Below are 18,424 nucleotides of genomic sequence, written 5' to 3' on the forward strand. Positions count from 1 at the left end.
AAGCCTCAGTCTTGCAAAATAATCAGACTGCGCGTGCAGTTTTCATACGAGGTGTCAGAAATTAAAGCAATTCATCACAGGCTCGGAACTGAATTTGGGAAACCAGGCCCAGCCCAGCCTTACCTATACAGAGAAGCAAATCTGGAAATTCCGACTTCCCGACGGAACTGGGGGCAGGGGGAAGCAGAAACGTGTAGAACGCTGAGGACCAAGATGGGTCTCAGGCGGAAGCTGGACCCGGGGGCTAGGTTGGCTGGCAGGTTTGGGCCACCTCCCCAACCCCCTCCGGGCCCGGTTCCTCCCTCGACCGTGGCGTACGGAACAAGAAAAACCGACCTCTCCAACCTCGTACTTGATCCGGAAAGAACTCAGGAGGCTGAGGCTCAAGCTTTTATAGAAACTGCCCCACCTCTGCGATTGGGCAATCTCAGCGGAAGTATCGCCCCCTCTTCACCACTGATACGCTCCTTTCTCTACTCTCCATGTCTCCACCAATCGAGCCTTGACATTTCTTTTGGGGGCGGTCTCCCGGACCCGACACCCGAAGCTCCACCCTTTTGCGGAGGCCATTGAACTTAACTGTGAGCGACGGATATACATAGCCAATCAGAGTCCGATCTGCAACATAGAGTGATTCTGAAGCCACCAATCCCGCCCCGCAACATCTGAGCCGCCGGAAGTCGTAGTTTCTGAAGAGCCTCAAGTAAGGCGGCTGCCTGGGGCCCCGAGAGGCAGGGAACTGCAAATCCCGGCGGGCACAGCGCCTGAGCGCTTCCGGCTCGAACGTCCTGTCCCTTTCCCGGCCAGCGGTAGAGGGGGCACGATGAAGCGGGAGGGTGGCGCTGCGGTTCCCGAGCGGCCAAGGGCGGGTGAGTGTCCTAGCGGGGTGCCGGGCCTGGGGCTCGCGCCTTGGGCCCGCGCGGTGGGGCGAAGGGCCGGCGTGTTGGTGTCTGGGGAATGGGTCGGGCCTGGGGGGCGGGGCTGAGATGCGCCGGGGTCTCCCCCGTCAGTCCGTCTGTCTGTCAGCTGGTCCGTCACTCACTCCCTTTCTCCATTCTCTCCTTTATTCATTCCTTCTTCCTGCGTTTACTGATCGCCGCCGGGTGCCCAGCACTGTCGTAGGCGCGGGGAGACTGCGGAGAGCATGATCCCAGTTCTCCTAGGCTCTTCTCGTGCAGGGTTTGTCACCCTCGCCACTCTTGATACTTCGTGCCCATCATTCCCTGCTGTGCCTTGTAGGGTGTTGAGCAGTATCCCTGGTGTCCACCCACTAGATACCAGTAACCTCCCCCACCCCCGAGGTGACAACCAAAAATGTCTCCAGACATTTCCAAGCTCACCCCCTTTGAGAGCGGGTGATCTAGAGAGGGGCGCGGGATTGACAATACGCAGACACAGTCATGAGAATTTGTGATAGGTGCTATGAAAAAAAGAAGCAAGGTGTTGAGAAAGAGAGTACCGGAGGCTCCTGAATGGCTTGGGGAGGGGGCACCTACAGTGAGCATCCCATCCTGGAAAGTTGCTGGAAGAGCTTTTTGGGCAGAGGTAGCAAGATGTGCAAAGGCCCAGGGTGAGGAAGCTCAGCGGACACCAGCGGGTACTGGCAACGTCGTGAGAGGTGAATTGGTGAAAACACACCAGAGTGCAGGATGGGGATTATATTGTGCTTACAAGGGAGGCTGTTGGAGGACTCAGGCACAGGAGAGAGGGCATCAGATCTAAGTCTAGTAAAGAGCCTCTGGTTGTGAGTGGAGAATGGACTGCTGGATTCAGTGGGGAAGTAGGAGAGAGCGAGGAGGCTGACTTGTGTGCAGAGGAGAGTGGGTTGGAGCCCTCCTCTCCTAGTTCTCACTGGGTCTGGCTGCCCGGGCCTGGTTGTCTTGAGCCAAGTCAGGGTGGTCAGCTGCGGATGAGTCTGGGGTCCTGCTGGATCGCACCCTGCTCTAGTGGGGAGGGATTCCACCCTACTTTGCTGTGTCCCTTGCTTAGAGCTCTGTGCTGCCCAGCCTGTCAGCACACCCTTCTCCCATCCCTCAGACCCCTCCCCCCCCCCCACACACAGGCCCCCTCTCCTGGGGCCTGCCCACCCCCTGGCCTTTGCCAACTATGTGGACTCTCTCATCCTCGTTCCTTTTCTTGGGCCTCTCCCTTCCCACACCCCTTCCCCTCTCCGTCATAAATTCCCACTTTCACTGCTCTGTGCATTCAAGTTTCTCCATGGAAACCCCAGGCCCTGTGTCTCAAGATGCCTGCATCCTATAGCAGTACTGTCTCCAGGAAGCCAGAACCTCCCTAGGGGGGGAGTGCAGGGAAAAGGGCAGTCTGGCTGAAAGAGACAGGCTGGGAAGGAGCATAGGGCCTGGCCTGCAGTGGACGTGAACCTTAGCCAGTTGGCTGGACAAAGGAATGGACAGTTTGGGAAATGGAAGAAGATGCAGTTGAAGGGCCTGAGCCGCTTGGGAGGCTTCAGCAGCCCAGACACGGTGATTTGGCCGCTAGCTGGCATGGCTTGGGGAGGGGCTGGCTTACATGCAAGGTGGAGCTCCTCAGTTTGCCCGCGGCAACAGAGGAAGCAGAAGGAACAGGGCTTTGGTCAGCCTTGGCCGTGACCCCTCGCTGGCTGTCTGTGCCTGGGGTGGCCTCTCGGCTTCCATTTTCAGTTTTCAGGGAGGAGCTGATGTCAGTGGAGCCTTCACTGTTAACTCACATGGCATCTCTCACAGTTCTTTCCAGACTTGGGTACATCCACTCCATTTAATAGGTGAGAAATCCGAGGACCTGGCAGACAAGTAACTTGCCCAGAGTCGCACACCTATTAAGTGGCAGAAGCAGAATTTGAACTCAGGTCTGAGTCTGGCACTTGTGGGTGGGCACCTAGGACTTCAGACCTCTGGCTCAGACCCATGAAGATGGACCCACCAACCCCTCTCAGCAGATGCCTTCAGTGTCCGCTGTGCACTGGCTGTGGGGCAGAAGAGGTATGGTTGCTCCCCGGAGGAGCATGGAGTCAGGTGGGGCAGGCGAAGCAGGAGGTGGGCATTGGGGGGTTGCTGATGTCACTGTGCACACCTGGCCCTTGGCCGCCCTAGGCAGGAGGAGGCGGGCTGTCTGGAAGCCTTTTGGAGGGGTGAACAATCCCAGGAGCACCTAGGGAGGGCACCCAGCGGGGAAGGAGCAGCCCAGCAGACACCAGGACTGGAGGAATGTGCCAGAGGGCTGGATGGCGAGGGCTAGACGGAGGAGTGGGCTGGGCCAGACCTCTGCCCTCCACGCTCCCGGTCACCTCCAGACCCAGATCTGGTCCAGAGACTGCGTGCCCTTCTTGACTTCTACAGGGGAGCAAGAAGGAGGAAGCCCAGGAGACAGAAGCCACACAGGGAGCAATGAGAAAACGGCCAAGGGAGCCTGGAGGTGCAGACTGGGCCCAGGCACTGCTGGCCACTTGGCTCTTGGGCGAAGGCCCAGGGCCTGTTTCCATGAGTTTAGACCCACTAATTTAGGAACATGCTTCCCAGTTTCGCGCCTGCAGTTGAGGCTAGGCTGGGCACTGAAGTGGAGGGAAGGTGTGGACAGGAAAAAGTGGCCCTGCAGCCGGACACTGAGATAAGGGGATGCATGCCACCTCTTCCCAGAACATTCTCTCCCTGCTCTGGATCTGGCCAACCCCTTCCTCCAGAAAGCCCTCTGGATGTCCCCCAGGCTGGGCCAGGTTCCCACCTCATACATGGCCGTCAGATGTGGGGAAAAAAAGGATGGGGAGATGAGGCTGGCCCCAAGGGCACTGGGGAAGGGAAGGCATTCCCATTGCCAAGTGGGGGTTAAGGCCAGGCCGCAGAGCAGGAGAGACTCCCTCCCTCTAGCACAGGGGGCCGGGGAGGCTGGGGAGGCTGGACCTGGACAGGAAAGGCCAGGAGGCTGGGTGGAGGGTGCAAGGGGGCAGAGCCCTTGGGAGGGGAGGTCACAGCAGGTGTCTAGGCAGGCAGGTTTGAAACTTCTGGGGAGTCCGGGCTGTGGATACTGAGGGAAGGATGGCAAGGTGAGGGCAAAGGTCTGGGCTGAGTGCTGGGAGGGAAGGGAGGCCGGGCAGACCTCAGATCAGGGCCTGCTGAGGGGGTTCCCAACATCACACCCTGCCTACTTGGGATGGAAAAGGCATATGAAGGGGACTCCAGGAAACAGCCAGGGGAAGTGTGTGTGGCTTTGCTATGGCAACCGGGCCTGTGTCTATAGGATTTGGCAGCCTGGCCTGGGCTTGGGCCTGGGGGACTGGAGGCCCAGGGAAGGGCTTACTGGGGGGCTGTGCAGTCTGCAGGTGATGCCAGGGGCTGCATCTGGAGCTCCGGCCACAGTCCAGCCAGCTGGCCACCCACGGCTCCATGGCAGGAAGGGCCGAGGATTCCCGAGCCACCCACGCTCCTCCCTGGGGCAGTCAGTGCCAAACGTATGGCCTGACGGCATTTGTAGGGCAGTCCACCCCCTCGCTGGCTCAGCATGTGCTGTTCAGGGAACCCCACCACATCTGCTGCCTGGGGCTATCAGAGGAGCTGCCTTGAGGTGGGGCTCGGCCTCGTCTGGCCACCCCACTGCCCCTGCCCCCAGCTCTGGCATGGCCAGCCTAGGCCGCCGCTCCACTGGCTGCCAGCCACGGGACCATGCCTAACCCACACCCCCTCTGGGTACTTCCTAAGGGAAAGGGGGGTCATGTCCCACAGTTCTGAGGGTGAGGCCCCAGAAGATCCCTTTGGGCTCCCTCCAGGGGACAGGCTGAGGAGGGGCCCCGATGGAGCTGGCCTGCCCTCCTGCGCAGGCTGCTCAGAGAAGGGGGCTGGTGAGGGGCTTTCCTGAAGAGGGGCTGTAGTGGAGAAGTGCAGGGGCTGGGCCGTTCTGAGCAGATCTCTGGTTCCTCATTGGGCGGTGGGTGCACTGCAGGCCCCAGGAACCCCTTAGACATGGATGTGGGTGGACAAAGACCCCTGGGTCTTGACCCCTGGCTCAGGCGAGGCAGGGGACGGACTGCTCCTGCACGGACCCTAAGCATCCGTAGGTCCCACTCTCCCATCAGCCTTATCCAAGGTGGACAGCCCCATTTCCATCAGGACCTGGGGACTTTTCTCTTTCTGGGATAGAATCCCTGAGTCCCTCCCCTGGGCTCTGCTGAGGCACCTGGGAACAGGAGGTGTGGGGACTTGGCAGGGAGTGGGGAAGGACTGAGGGGAAGCCCTTTCTCGCCCTCCCCAACCCCAGGTCTCCCTAGTCGGCCCATCCCACGGTTTTTCCCAGTTTGAGAGAGGCCAGGCTCTGGGTTGGGTGAGGATTCTTGCTCTAGTTGACAACTTCCTGCCTGCCTAAGAGCCTCGGGCTGACTGTGGGGTGGGGAAGAGGCCTCCTCCCCTGGGGGGCCAGGGCACACCCCCAGGACAGCTGGGCCCAGCCTCCCTGTAGCCCCAGCCAGGGGAGTGCTGCGTGTGCTGTTGCGTTTCTGGGGTTTTAGCCTCCAGAGCCAGAGAATACTGGGGAAGACTATTATTGCGAAATGCAGCCCCCAGGGACCGGCCTGAGGGCAGGCCGAGGGCATCTTGCTCAATTCCGATATGCTCTGGATGCAGTCTCCGGTTCTGGTTCCGGGTGGGCGGGGCGAGCAGGGTCTTCCCCCCACCCCCCTGTCCAGGGCTGGGGCTGCACACTGAACCCTGTGAACCGGGAAATGGTTCCCTCCCTCCTTCCCTCACTCAGCTTGGTTCACGGGCCAGTCTTGTACGTCCCCTACCGGGTCCTGTGTCATCGCCGCGAGCCTGATCGCTATTGGCTGTCTGCGGACTTTCCGGCTCGATTTGCATGTTGCCCTGCGGGCCCTGCGTGCCTTTCTGTTTACTTCACTTCAGAGTGCAGGACAGCCAGACGCCAGCTCTGCCAGGCTGCAAAAACAGGCACTTGGGCACCCGACACCGAAGGGGGGCGGGCAGCGGGCTGGCTGAGGTCCTGGGGGAGCGCCTGCTGTGGTCCTGGCCACCCGGACCGTGGGTGCCGCTTGCTGGAGCCAGCAGATGGCTTCTTGGCCCTGGGAGCTTGCACTGGAAGGAGCAGATGGATTGTAAAATCCAGGTCAGTGTCAGCCAGTGGCCTCCCTGTGACACCCCCCACTTCCGCCCCCGTGGTGCTAAGGCTGGAGCCAACCCTGGGTTTCCCCAAAGGGCGGAGCTTTTCATGCTGATGCGACGAGTCTTGGAGCTCCCACGCTCCACTGTCTGGGTCTCACCGCAGCCAGAGTGTCCTTACCCCAAGCGGGGCGGCCCCCAAGACTTCCTGCTTAGCGTGCAGACTCGCAGCGGGGCTGGAGGTGGGCTTCTGGACAAGCCCCTTTCACCCCTCTGCCTGAGGGCCTGGCGCTGCCCACTCTCAGGAGCCCCCGTCTCTCCCCTGAGAGGACAAGCCACCAGACAGCCTGGGCTGGGGCAGGCAGCCAAGCCCCTCGAGTCACAGCAGGGAGAGTGGTGGGCAGGACGGGGGGGCTTTGGCCAAGCTCTCAGGACCCCCTATCTAGCCAGACCCACAGGGGCTCAGAGCCCTGCGGGGGAGGTGCCTCATGGCAGTGCCAACTGCAGGGGCCAAGAGCCACCCTGTCAATGCCTGAGTCTCAGAGTTTGGGAGGGTGGCGTGCAGGTGGCATTTGAAGGGGTGGGCAGCTTGGGAGCACGGTGCAGTGGGCGGGATATGCTTGAGAGCCCACCCCCTCCCTGCAGACCTGCAGGCCGGGTTGGGGGACCATTGGGTGGGCCCCAGGTCACACTGCTTGGCCATGGGGGGGTGGGGCGTGGACGTCGCTAGATGGTCCAGGTCAGGAGGACCTGGTGTAGAAGGTGCCAGAACCAGCTGGACTGTACAGTGGCTCTCTGCTGGACTCACAGTAGGGAGCAGAGAGCATCTCCTGCCTTCTCCCACAGTGCGGGGGCTTAGCAGCCCTTCCCCCCTGGAGCCTCACAGTCCTGCAGGACTCCAGACCACAGGGTGGGCCCCTGCCTGCCACGTGGCCCCAGGAGCAAGATGAGCCTGACCTCCTAGAGCAGTTCCTGATGCTGGTCTGATGGCTGGGCCGGGCACCAGGCAATGAGCCCACAGTCCAGGGGATGCTGCTGGGGGTCTCCTGAGGTGGAGAGCTCAAGTGGGCCTGTTGACAGCAGTCCTGAGCGTGTGACCTTCCTCCCCGTGGTGAGCTTGGCTTCAAGGCGGCGGTCTCGTGGCTCTCAACACAGCTGACCGCTGCAGGGGGAGACTGTGCTCCTGGCTACAGACTGTTGAGGGTCCTGACATGGGGAAGACCGCTCCCAGGGGGTGCCTGCTGATAGGGCCACCACAGGGTGGGCACTGTCTCGGGAATGGAGCAGCTCTCCCTGGGGTCCCGTCCTAGTGTGAGCTGCTGACTGGGTCTTCTTTTCTTTCTAATCTCTTCCTACTCTGTGGATACATCTGGGCCTGGCCAGCTCTCTCAGGGCCCATCTAGCCCCTCTCTTCTTGGGTGGGAGTCACCAGAGACCTGGGATGATTCCCACCGTGCCTTCTCCCTGTCACCCCAGCCCTTGAGACTGGGTCACACTGGGGCACCCTTTGTTCCTGGAGTGGGTGACCTGCACAAGGTCAAGAGTCAGAGCTCTTTGCTCCTCCCCTGCCTGAAGGGGCTTTCTGCATGTGATGAGGCTGGTGAGGGGCTGGGATCCAGGTACGTCACCCACAGGTTTTCTGTGGGCATGGCCAGCATCCCCGACATCCTGCAGACCAGGCAGCTTCGGCCTGACCACACCTGCCCTGGCAGGAAACAGGCCTGTGGCTTTGTCCTGCTGTGTATACCCAGCCTTGACCCCAGGGACATTCAGACCTCGGACCCAGAGGAGCAGACAGACCAGGGGTGAGGGGCTCTCCAGCTCGGGTGGAGCTGGTGGGCTTTTCCAAAGGGCTAAGCCTTAAAGCAAGGTAGAACTGAGTGTCAGCTGCCTGCTTGCACCCAGGGTCTCCTCCTTTCCTCTGGCCTGTGCACACCTGGGACGGGAGGGAGGGGAAGGGACTTTGCCCGCATGGACCTGCCCTTGTTGGGATTGGTGGTGGAGAGAGACTGAAGCGTGCCCTGTGGTGGACTGGCCAGAGGGGGCCTGCCTGTGTGGAGCAGCCCCACCAACTGACAGGGGCTTGGCCAACACCTCCAAAGCCCTTCATTTGTGCTCCACCCATAGGGGATGCTGCCCGAGGACCTTAGATGCCTCTCTAGAGCATGAGCTCGGGCAAGAGCGCCCGCTACAACCGCTTCTCCGGGGGGCCTAGCAACCTTCCTACCCCAGACGCCGCCACCGGGGTAAGGGGGACACCCTCGGGGAAGGGTCTGCCTCTGTGCACACCCCACATACCCAGGGCCCCAGAAGAGCTTCCAGAGCAGTCCTCTCCCTACCTGGAGGTCCCTCGGGTGGGCCATGCCATGTGTGTGGTTGGCATGTCCGAGTATATGCACGCATGTGGACTCGTTAGTGGGAAAGCATGTCAGCTCATGTCCACGTGTGTGTCCACATCCTCGCTGGGGTCAAGGCCAAGTCTCATCTGTTCTCTCTCCAGACCAGAATGGAAACGACCTTCGGGCCCGCCTTTTCGGCTGTCACCACCATCACAAAAGGTGAGCCTGTGAGCCCAGGCCAACCTGGGCTGGGCAGGAGTCCCCCATCCCGCTCCCTCCTGTTCCACTGCCCATCCTCCTCCCACACCCCCACATCCTCCTGCACCTGCCTCCCGGGGCCTCACCTGCCGCCTCTCTGGGGTGGGCTACCCGACTTCCCCGGCACCACTTTGCACACCTGTCCTTTATCAAGTGACCCCTGACTCGTCCCACCCAGGCTTCTAGCAGCCTCTGAAAGGTCAGGACTGGGGACCAGGCTGGGCATGGGGAGGTGATAAGAAGTACTCACGGGGTCCTTTCCTGAGTCTGGTCCCATGGTTGAGCCCTCAGCACTGTGTGTTCTGGGAGGTGGTGAGGAACTAGACCACGAGGACACAACCTCATTCCCGAAGACACGAGGGCATGGGGCCCCTCCTGTCAGGACCAGTGCTTCTGGGGAGCAGTGTGTGTTCTTTTGCCTTTTCAGGACTCTGCCCCTCGTAGGAGGGCACCAGCTGCTAATTAGTTTTTTAATTGCTTTTCCATGGTATCTTCTGGGTACACTTTTCGGCGGGGTCACCAGGCTGCCGTGGACATCTGCTCACACAGGCTCCTTTTTACCGCTGGGTGACCCCCTCGGGGGCTGTGAAAGAGCTCTCTTTTTTTCTTAGATGTTCTTTTCTGAGGAAAAAGCAAATAAACATACCCCTTAATTGCATCACCCGAGTAATTGTTCTTTAATTTCTTATCTACTTTTGGAAACCATGTAGCACCCTGTCATGGCAGTCAAAAGCTCCTGGGCAGAGAGTAACGGGGGCCTGTCTCGCCCGTGGCCAACCCAGCGACCCCCTCAGTGTCAGGGATGGTCAGAGCCAGTGACCAGGCACGAACAGTTGCCTCGCCCAGCCCCTCTCATTACAGACAGAGAAACTGAGGCCCAGTCACAGGGCAGCCAGTTGAAGCCTGGATCATGAACCAGGCCTTTGGGGCTGCTTGTTGACAGCTGGCCCTGGCTGGGGCCTGAGACCAGTGTTGGCCACTGTAGGCCTCTGGCTGCTGCCTTCAGGGCCTGTGAGGCTGGCTCCTGTTCCCACGTGGACCCCTGACCAGTGCCTTCTCTGGGCAGCCGGGGTGACGTGCAGGAGGAGGAGGGACATGCCTTCAGCAGCCTTCCCTGTAGGAGGCCAAGAGGGCCTGTGGCCGGTTCCTGATTCTGGCCGCACCAGGGGAGGAGGTGGGCGGAGAGGGGACCTAGACCACCAGACTGCCATCCTGACCCCACCACGTACCAGCTGAGGGGGGGGGCCTCGGACCTCTCTGCCCGTGGGTGGCAGGGCTGGGGCTGGGAGCTTCTGGGCACAGCACTGGGACTGTCCAGGGCAGGCTGAGCCTTGCGGGTGAGCTGCAGGCACTGGTTAGACCTGGGGAGGCAACCACAACCCCCAGCTCAGCCTCCGCCCCTGCCTGGCCCATCTGCGAAGGAGCCCACTGCCTGCCACGGTGGTCAGGCCTCCCCGCACGCCCCGCTCGCAGCATCTCAGCCCTCTTTTCTTCGCAGCCGATGGGACGAGCACATACAAACAGCACCGCAGGACGCCCTCTTCCTCCAGCTCCCTCGCCTACTCCCCGCGGGACGAGGAGGACAGCATGGTAGGTCTGCGCCTTGCTCCCCCGTCCCCACCCCTCCAGAGCCCGCCTCCCACCATGCCCTCCCTCCAAGCGCCCGGGGCCCAGGAGGAGCTGAAGGTGGGGGCTGAGCCGCGAGCTCAGGTCAGAGGGTGAAGCAAGCTGGTGTCAGGGGCCCAGCATGTGCGACACCCTGAGGCCTGAGCACCCATGGCTGGGTTTCCAGAGAGAGGCTCTGGTGAGGGTGGCTGAGCCAGAGGGTGTGGCGCCTGCAGGCTGAGAGGAGGCAAGTTTGGCTCCATCTTGTGGGGGTGGGAGCCACAGAAGGTTCATTCGGGAGGGTAACAAGATCAGATCCCCATTTTTTTTTTTTTTTTTTGGGCTGCGTTGGGTCTTTGTTGCTGCACGTGGGCTTTAGTTGCGGTGAGTGGGGGCTAATCTTCTTTGCGGTGCGCAGGCTTCTCATTGCAGTGGCTTCTCTTGTTGCGGAGCACGGGCTCGAGGGCGCACAGGCTCAGTAGTTGTGGCGCACAGGCTTAGTTGCTCCACGGCATGTGGGATCTTCCCGGACCAGGGCTTGAACCTGTGTCCCCTGCATTGGCAGGTAGATTCTTAACCACTGCACCACCAGGGAAGTTCCCAGACCCCCATTTTTAAAGCTTCCTCTGTTGCTGAGCAGAGGATGAATGGGTGGGTTGCCGGGTAGAGGCAGAGGCCCCGAGTCTGGGGTTTCTGACGAGGGAGACGGGGTTCAGCAGGTGGGGAGAGATGGACAGGCCCAGGCTGGGGTCAGTGAGGAAGGGCTTTGGGTCAGAGTTGGAGCTGGCTGTCGGTGCCCAGGCCACGTGGCCAGGGTCACAGTGGCCATTCCCTGTTTGTCTGTCCTCGCCCGGCTCTGGGACTGCTGCAGGAAGCGAAGGCTGGCCCGGCTGGTGGGCGCTGCCCGGGTGAGGGAGGTCCCTGTCTGCGGGCATGCTGGGGACACTGATCTCTGCTGCATCTGCTCGGGGAAGCCGGGCCCTGGAACTGCCCGGCCAGCCTCCCTCTGCCCGCGGTGGGTCCCACACCCCAGGCTGGCGGGGAGGGGATCATTCCAACAGTCCCCACACCCACAGAGGCTCAGACAGAGGCAGCCAGGCCCCAGAGTGGCTGGGACCTAGAGGGGGCAGGTGGGCTGGGCGTGGAGGCAGGAGGTTTATGGCTCATGAATGAAGCTTCGGGCCAGGAGGGGAAGAGCGTGGAGAGCGATTGCTCTTGGAGTATCTCTTCTGGAGGGTTCCAGGCCCAGAGGGGAGGAAGGGACAGTACCCCTTGCCCTGGCACTCCCCCAGATCCGTGTTTCTGGTGGCTCAGGCAGAGACGAGCACCCGTGGCCCCCCCTCCTGCTCTCAGAAGCTTGGCTGGGGTTTGGTGGGGGTGTCCCCGCCTCCCCCCAGGGAGCCTCACTGGCCTGGGCTAGTGTCCCCGGCCAGGACGGCCAGGCGGGTGGCTGAGCCCAGCGGGCACCTGGAGCCCTGCAGCTTCCCGTGGCCAGCCTTCCACCCGCTTCCCTCCAGCAGTCTGGGGGCTGTGGCCACCCCCGCCCCAGGATTGGCTGGTGGAGGTGTCCCCTCTGCGGCCTACATTCCCTCACGGGAAGCAGGAAGCAGGCCGAGCGTGTCCTCGTAGAATTGAATAGCAGGAAGTCTCTCCATTTACACAAAGAAAGTTGGCAGATGTGAGCAGGCGTCCCAGCCACAGGGCCGGGACTGCCAGGCAGGCGGGGCCTGGGCGTCACAGCGGCTCCCCGCGCACAGCCGGGCCGTGGGCTAAGTGGGCGCCCACTGGGACGGGGGTCCGAGCCCGGCCCTCCTGCCAGCTGACGGCCGCCTGTCTGCCCGCAGCCCCCCATCAGCACCCCGCGCCGCTCTGACTCGGCCATCTCTGTCCGCTCCCTGCACTCGGAGTCCAGCATGTCCCTGCGCTCCACGTTCTCTCTGCCCGAGGAGGAGGAGGAGCCGGTAGGTGTGGCCGGGCAGGCTCGGTGCAGACTCCAAGGGACCCTCCCCGTCCTGGGGCGGTGGGGGCACCTTCCCCGCAGGCCCTGATCGGGGCCCCTGATCCGCACGGGTCCACGTCAGGGACTCGGGGGGCTGGGCTGGGTCCCCCAGGCACGTTCTTCTCACTCCCCACCCCAGGGGCTGCCCAGGCATCAGCTTTGGGAATGAAAGGCGGGTCCCACATGGGGCCCTTTCTAGTCTCTGTCCCAGGGAGAGGGTAGGTGTCATGGGGTGAGGGCATGGCTGGAGGGGTCCTTCCTGCTCAGGTCTGCTGGAGCTCAGGCCCAGCCCTAGCCTTCAACGGACTCCTCCTCTCAGGACACACCCCGGCCGAGGTGCTTCCACCCCAAGAGGGCAGCCCAGGCCCGCAGGGGAAGGGGCTGGGTGCCCTGGGTGCCTGCACCCATGTCAGCAGTCCCAGGCCCCACCCTCACCCAGCCCTGCCTGTTCTAGGAGCCGCTGGTGTTTGCCGAGCAGCCCTCGGTGAAGCTCTGCTGCCAGCTCTGCTGCAGTGTGTTCAAGGACCCTGTGATCACCACGTGTGGGGTGAGGCTGCCCCTCCCCGACCTGTGCAGCACCGTGAGGCCCCTTTCATGGGGAGCCTTGGCCTCGCTCACAGGCCTGGTCTGGCCCCCAGCAGGTGCCCTTTGCAGTGGGCACGGGGTGGGGGCAGCTCTGCGGCCACACCCCAATCCGCCCGTTGTCTCCACAGCACACCTTCTGTCGAAGATGCGCCTTGAAGTCAGGTAGGGCCCTCTCAGCCTAGGCTCAGCCACCTTTATTCCCCAGCGGCGGGGAGGTCCCTCCGGGGAGGTCCGGCCTGGGCCCAGCACTGATGGAGACCCTGGCTGCACAGCTGCTTCTCCCTAGTCCTCCTGCAGCAGTGGTTCCTGGGTGACTGCTCGGGCCAGGCTCAGGCCAGGCTCAAGACCTTGACAAGCATGGCAGCTCAGAGCCTGCCCCACGGGGGGTGTGGGTGGGCCTTCTGGGCACAGCGCCCACTCTCTCGGACGCTGCCCCTGCTGTCAAGGCTGCTGGCCTTACCGTCTCAGGCCTTAGCGGCTGGCCCAGGGCTGGCCCTCTCCATGCTGTGTCCCCAGCTCTCTTGGCCCTGCCCCAGACTCTCAGGTCAACTGAGAGGCCTCTGCCACCACCTGCTCACACAGTGGTCATTCTCGGTGGCCCAGCCGTGCACCCTTTCCTGTTCCGGGTGCCCCAGAGGGAAAGTAGATAGGTGGATTAGGCCCCTGACAGAGGCTCAGCCCACCCAGCTGAGAGAGCGTGTTCCAGGCCTGCCGCCCACCAGGGAATGGTCTCCCCCAGAGCAGCCTGGCCACAGTGCCCAGGGCAGGGCTGCCAGGGGAGATGGTGGCCGGGTGGGCTGTGGGGTCAGCATGCCCTCCCCCCCAGAGAAGTGTCCCGTGGACAATGCCAAGCTGACGGTGGTGGTGAACAACATCGCGGTGGCTGAGCAGATTGGCGAGCTCTTCATCCACTGCAGGCACGGTTGTCGGGCAGTGGGGGGCGGGAAGCCCACTGTCTTTGAGGTGGACCCCCGAGGGTGTCCCTTCACCATCAAGCTCAGCGCCCGGAAGTAAGTGCCCCCCTCCATCCCCAGTCCCCACCCCCCAGGGGTACTGAGAACTGGTGCCCCTGGGGACTCAGCCTCCCCCCACCCACGTCCCACCTCCCCCAGGGACCACGAGGGCAGCTGTGACTACAGGCCTGTGCGGTGCCCCAACAACCCCAGCTGCCCGCCCCTTCTCAAGATGAACTTGGAGGCACACCTCAAGGAGTGCGAGCACATCAAGTGTCCCCACTCCAAGTACGGGTGAGTGGGCGGGGGTGGGCACACGGGGCTGCCCCGGGGTGGGGGTGGGCGGGCCTGAGGGGGCGAGTGGGCCTGGGCTGGCATTCACGGTCCCTCCTTCAGCAAACCTTGGTTGAGATCCGCCTGTCTGCCGGGCTCTGGGGAGACGACCTTAGCGGGAACCACACCATCGTCTATGTAATTACAAACCGAGGTACAGGTGCTGAGGAGACCTACGCACCATGGGAACACGGGGGACGGAGCGGTCAGGGAGCTGCGGGTGGTTGGGGAAGGCACGAGCTGAGAACGAATGCATGCGTGGGCACGAGCCAGGCAAAGACCTGGGTGAGGGCTTCCGGCAGCTGGCGGAATTGAGAGCAGAGGGGAGGTGGGGTGGGAGAAGAGGCAGCAGCTGGCTCTTTAGGGCGGAAGCTGGTGAGGTGGTGGAGGAGCCCTTGAAGAGCTCTGAGCAGGAGTGAAGTGACTGGATTGCTGGGTAGAAGCAGGATGGGTAGGTGGGTTGGTGGGCATGCAGGTATGCAGAGGATGGTGGCCCATCGGGGCTGCAGTGGGCACAGAAGTGGGATTTGAGAGAGATTCTTGGGGTTGGGGAGGCAAAGGGAAGGGCCCAACTGGGCGGGCAGTTGAGCAGGTGGGCAGGGCAGCTGTCTTGTCCCTCCAGGTGCACGTTCATCGGAAACCAGGACACATATGAGACGCACTTGGAGACCTGCCGCTTCGAGGGCCTGAAGGAGTTCCTGCAGCAGACGGATGACCGCTTCCACGAGATGCACGTGGCGCTGGCCCAGAAGGACCAGGAGATCGCCTTCCTGCGCTCCATGCTGGGCAAGCTCTCAGAGAAGATTGACCAGCTGGAGAAGAGCCTGGAGCTCAAGTTCGGTGAGAGCCTGGGCCAGAGGTGGCAGGGGTGCAGCCCCTCCTCCTGGTCCCTGACACCCTTCTCCTGGTCCCTGCTACACAGATGTCCTGGATGAAAACCAGAGCAAGCTCAGCGAGGACCTCATGGAGTTCCGGAGGGATGCGTCCATGTTGAATGTGAGCGGGCAGGGGCCAGATGCAGGGAGGTGGGGTGGGGTGGGGGACACAGGACCATCTCTCAGCTTGGGTCCCAGCAGGAGGCTTGTTCCCACTTATGATTAGGTGTCTGTGCTGGGAGGGCTGTTGCTGCATCTGCCCTGCCCCGGCAGAGCTCAGGCCTGGGGCCATGGAGGGCTGTGGAGCCCCGCCCACCCCACCCTCTGCTCTACTCTTGGCCTCGCAGGACGAACTGTCCCACATCAATGCACGGCTGAATATGGGCATCCTAGGATGTGAGTATGGGCCCACTGCCGCTCTCGCCACCATCCCCGAAGCCCCCTCCAGTTCCCCCATCACCAGTTCCCCCATCTCTCTGTAGCCTACGACCCGCAGCAGATCTTCAAGTGCAAAGGAACTTTTGTGGGTCACCAGGGCCCCGTCTGGTGTCTCTGCGTCTACTCAATGGGGGACCTGCTCTTCAGCGGCTCCTCTGACAAGACCATCAAGGTGGGTAGGGTCCTGCCTAGGGGCTTGGCAGCCTGGCAGGGCAGGGGTGGGCATTGTACACCAGCCTCTGCCGGCTCCAGGCCTGCCCATGGATGGGGCTTTCTCCCCTCCCCCCATGCTCACGTCATTCCTGCCATGGTGCCCCCTGCCACTGGGCTGACCCTGCTGGGACCTGCCCTGATCCTGGTCTCTGCAGGTGTGGGACACATGTACCACCTACAAGTGTCAGAAGACGCTGGAGGGCCATGATGGCATTGTGCTGGCACTCTGCATCCAGGGGTGAGTACAGGCACACGTGTGTCCACAGACCACAGGGCCCATGTGGAGCTGGGGATGGGAGGTCCTGTGGACCGTGAGCTTGAGTCCGTGGCTGCGCATGTCCTAGAGTGGCTCTGTCTGCTCCTCCTGGGAGACGCCCTTGACCCTGAGCAGGGCTGAATCATGGGTGGCAGCATGTGGGCCTTCCACCTCTGAAGCTGTACATTCACAGAGCAGAGCCTTGGCCCTGGAGAGCCTCAGGCAGCCAGAGGACAGAGGTGGGACCAGAGAGTGGAGGCAGGGGCTCAGCTACTGCTGGCCGACAGCCAGAGCCCGGGGCGCAGCACCACAGAGAAGCCTGCCTGGCCACCCCGTCACTCCCAGGGTGCCCCTTCTAGACCTTCCCTCATGTCTTGTGTCATGATGCTTCATGTTGTGGGCATGAGTGTGTGAGTGTGTGTGTATGAGAGAGAGATGCTGGCTCACAGGAAGCAACAGCTTGACTGCCAGCAACACTAACAGGGGTAATTACCTCCCAGCTCAGCTGTCAGATGCTTGCCAGGCAGGCACGGGGCTGGGCCTCCACTTCCAAGGTCCCCTCGCTGAGACAGGAAAACCGAGGCTGGGCTGAGCAGTGATCCTGGCAATGGCCCAGGCTGCTGGTTCCCAGTGGCCAGTGCTCCCCCAGCCTGGCCAGGGCATTGTCAGCGAGGGTACTGGCTTCTCGCACCCTGACACCTTGGCTTTGCTTCCCCAGGTGCAAGCTTTACAGCGGCTCAGCCGACTGCACCATCATTGTGAGTGGGGCCGGCGGGTGGGCCGGGACCCCCAGGCTCGCTGTGCCACTGGGACCTGGGCTCGGCTGGGGCCTAAGGCTTCCCGTCCTCCCTCCCGCCAGGTTTGGGACATCCAGAACCTGCAGAAGGTGAACACGATCCGGGCCCACGACAACCCGGTGTGCACGCTGGTCTCCTCACACAACATGCTCTTCAGCGGCTCCCTGAAGGCCATCAAGGTCAGGCAAGGTGGTGTACGTGTGTGCGGGGCGGCAGGGTGCCGGTGCCTGCCCCCCAGGCCTGCGCTCACGGCCGCTCCCACAGGTGTGGGACATTGTGGGCACCGAGCTGAAGCTGAAGAAGGAGCTCACTGGCCTCAACCACTGGGTGCGGGCCCTGGTGGCCGCCCAGAGCTACCTGTACAGCGGCTCCTACCAGACAATCAAGGTGCACCCTCCCTGTGCCAGCTCCATCTGCCCTGCCCCCACACTGCCAGCGTGGGGAGACCCTCACATGCACCCTGGGTGGTGGGTGGGCTGCTGAGAGGCCCAGGGGATGAGGCACCTGGCCTGGGACTAAGTGGCCCGCACTTGCCCATAGATCTGGGACATCCGGACCCTCGACTGCATCCACGTCCTGCAGACATCTGGCGGCAGCGTCTACTCTATTGCCGTGACGAATCACCACATTGTCTGTGGCACCTACGAGAACCTCATCCACGTAAGAGTGGATGCCAAGGGGCAGGGTCTGACTCTGGGCCCCTGTCTTCCTCGTCTGTCTCTGACCTGCCTGTGCCACCCCCTCAGGTGTGGGACATTGAGTCTAAGGAGCAGGTGCGGACCCTGACAGGACACGTTGGCACTGTGTACGCCCTGGCGGTCATCTCAACGCCAGACCAGACCAAAGTCTTCAGCGCATCCTATGACCGGTCTCTCAGGGTGCGAGCTGGCCTACCAATGGTGGGAGGCTCAGGGTGGGTGCCAGGCCTGGGCGGTCCTCATGTCCCATGTGCCCCCAGGTCTGGAGTATGGACAACATGATCTGCACGCAGACTCTGCTGCGTCACCAGGGCAGTGTGACTGCGCTGGCTGTGTCCCGGGGCCGGCTCTTCTCAGGAGCCGTGGACAGCACCGTGAAGGTCAGTGCCTTGGCTCAGGCCATCCAAAGGGGCTGCATGGAGGGAAGCGGGGGTGGGGGAGTTGGGAACTAGCGGCCCTGGGCAGGGGGCAGTGAAGGGCAGGTATGGACAGCAGCTGGCTCTGGGGCTGGATGGCCAAAGGAGCACCTGAAACAGAGCCTTTCCCCTGCAGGTGTGGACTTGCTAACAGAATCCAGGCCAGGTCTTGGCTTCCTCTGGGCCTGACCTAGGCCTGTCCGAGTCCGGCGAGCCACATGGCTGGTCTTGGGGTCTCTGCCTGCCCCATGGGAACAGGCAGGCAGACTCAGCCAGGCAGACAGTGCCCTCCCTGCCCTGCGCCCAGTGAGCCTCCCTCTGCTTGGCCTTGTCATCGTCACTGCCAGGACAGTGCCCAGCCCGTCTGGGTGCCAGGTACGACGCTCACCAGGCCCACCCTCCATCCCCACTCCAGATGGACTGTGGGCCTTTTTACTCACCTTTTCTACTGTTTTTAGACTGTATATAAATTTGATTACTTCCTGATTGAAATAAAAGCTGCACAGACTGTGGCTTTGAGTGGGGATGGTCCTCAGGGGGAGGAAGAGGCCACCTGAGGACGTT

The 18,424-nt window shown here is 62.3% G+C and overlaps 1 protein-coding gene and 1 non-coding gene across 8 annotated transcripts; one reads left to right on the top strand and one right to left on the bottom strand.

The window, feature by feature from the left end:
* On the bottom strand, positions 1-83 carry LOC132350110 (small nucleolar RNA SNORD60). Its single transcript, XR_009497856.1, has one exon. It is a non-coding gene; the product is annotated as a small nucleolar RNA SNORD60 (small nucleolar RNA).
* Positions 84-783: 700 nt separating this feature from the next.
* Positions 784-18,372, top strand: TRAF7 (TNF receptor associated factor 7). Of its 7 annotated transcripts, none has more exons than XM_059896849.1 (21): positions 784-869; positions 8,223-8,341; positions 8,596-8,653; positions 10,191-10,282; positions 12,142-12,258; positions 12,751-12,843; positions 13,010-13,043; positions 13,708-13,891; positions 13,994-14,128; positions 14,790-15,007; positions 15,090-15,163; positions 15,390-15,438; positions 15,525-15,652; positions 15,849-15,931; positions 16,668-16,707; positions 16,809-16,925; positions 17,011-17,133; positions 17,287-17,406; positions 17,493-17,624; positions 17,705-17,824; positions 17,997-18,372. In XM_059896849.1, the coding sequence occupies exons 2-21, from the start codon at positions 8,261-8,263 to the stop codon at positions 18,009-18,011; spliced, it is 2,013 nt and encodes a 670-aa protein (XP_059752832.1). In that variant the 5' UTR covers positions 784-869; positions 8,223-8,260; the 3' UTR covers positions 18,012-18,372. The 7 variants fall into 7 exon arrangements, with proteins under 7 accessions (XP_059752832.1, XP_059752834.1, XP_059752831.1 ...); XM_059896848.1 differs by lacking the exon at positions 784-869 and adding an exon at positions 5,858-6,102; XM_059896853.1 differs by lacking the exon at positions 784-869 and adding an exon at positions 5,858-6,102 and having other exon boundaries at positions 13,994-14,122.
* Positions 18,373-18,424: the final 52 nt, after the last annotated feature.

Source organism: Balaenoptera ricei, chromosome 15 (assembly GCF_028023285.1).
Source record: "Balaenoptera ricei isolate mBalRic1 chromosome 15, mBalRic1.hap2, whole genome shotgun sequence".
In the NCBI taxonomy this organism is placed as follows: domain Eukaryota; kingdom Metazoa; phylum Chordata; class Mammalia; order Artiodactyla; family Balaenopteridae; genus Balaenoptera; species Balaenoptera ricei.

What these genes read in the sequence shown, in the direction of transcription:
- TRAF7 (XM_059896849.1), top strand. Translation starts at nt 8,261, where the DNA reads ATGAGCTCGGGCAAGAGCGCCCGCTACAACCGCTTCTCCGGGGGGCCT. An exon ending in CCGAGGAGGAGGAGGAGCCG is followed by an intron (nt 12,259 to 12,750) that starts GTAGGTGTGGCC and finishes TGCCTGTTCTAG; the next exon opens with GAGCCGCTGGTGTTTGCCGA. An exon ending in TGTCCCCACTCCAAGTACGG is followed by an intron (nt 14,129 to 14,789) that starts GTGAGTGGGCGG and finishes TTGTCCCTCCAG; the next exon opens with GTGCACGTTCATCGGAAACC.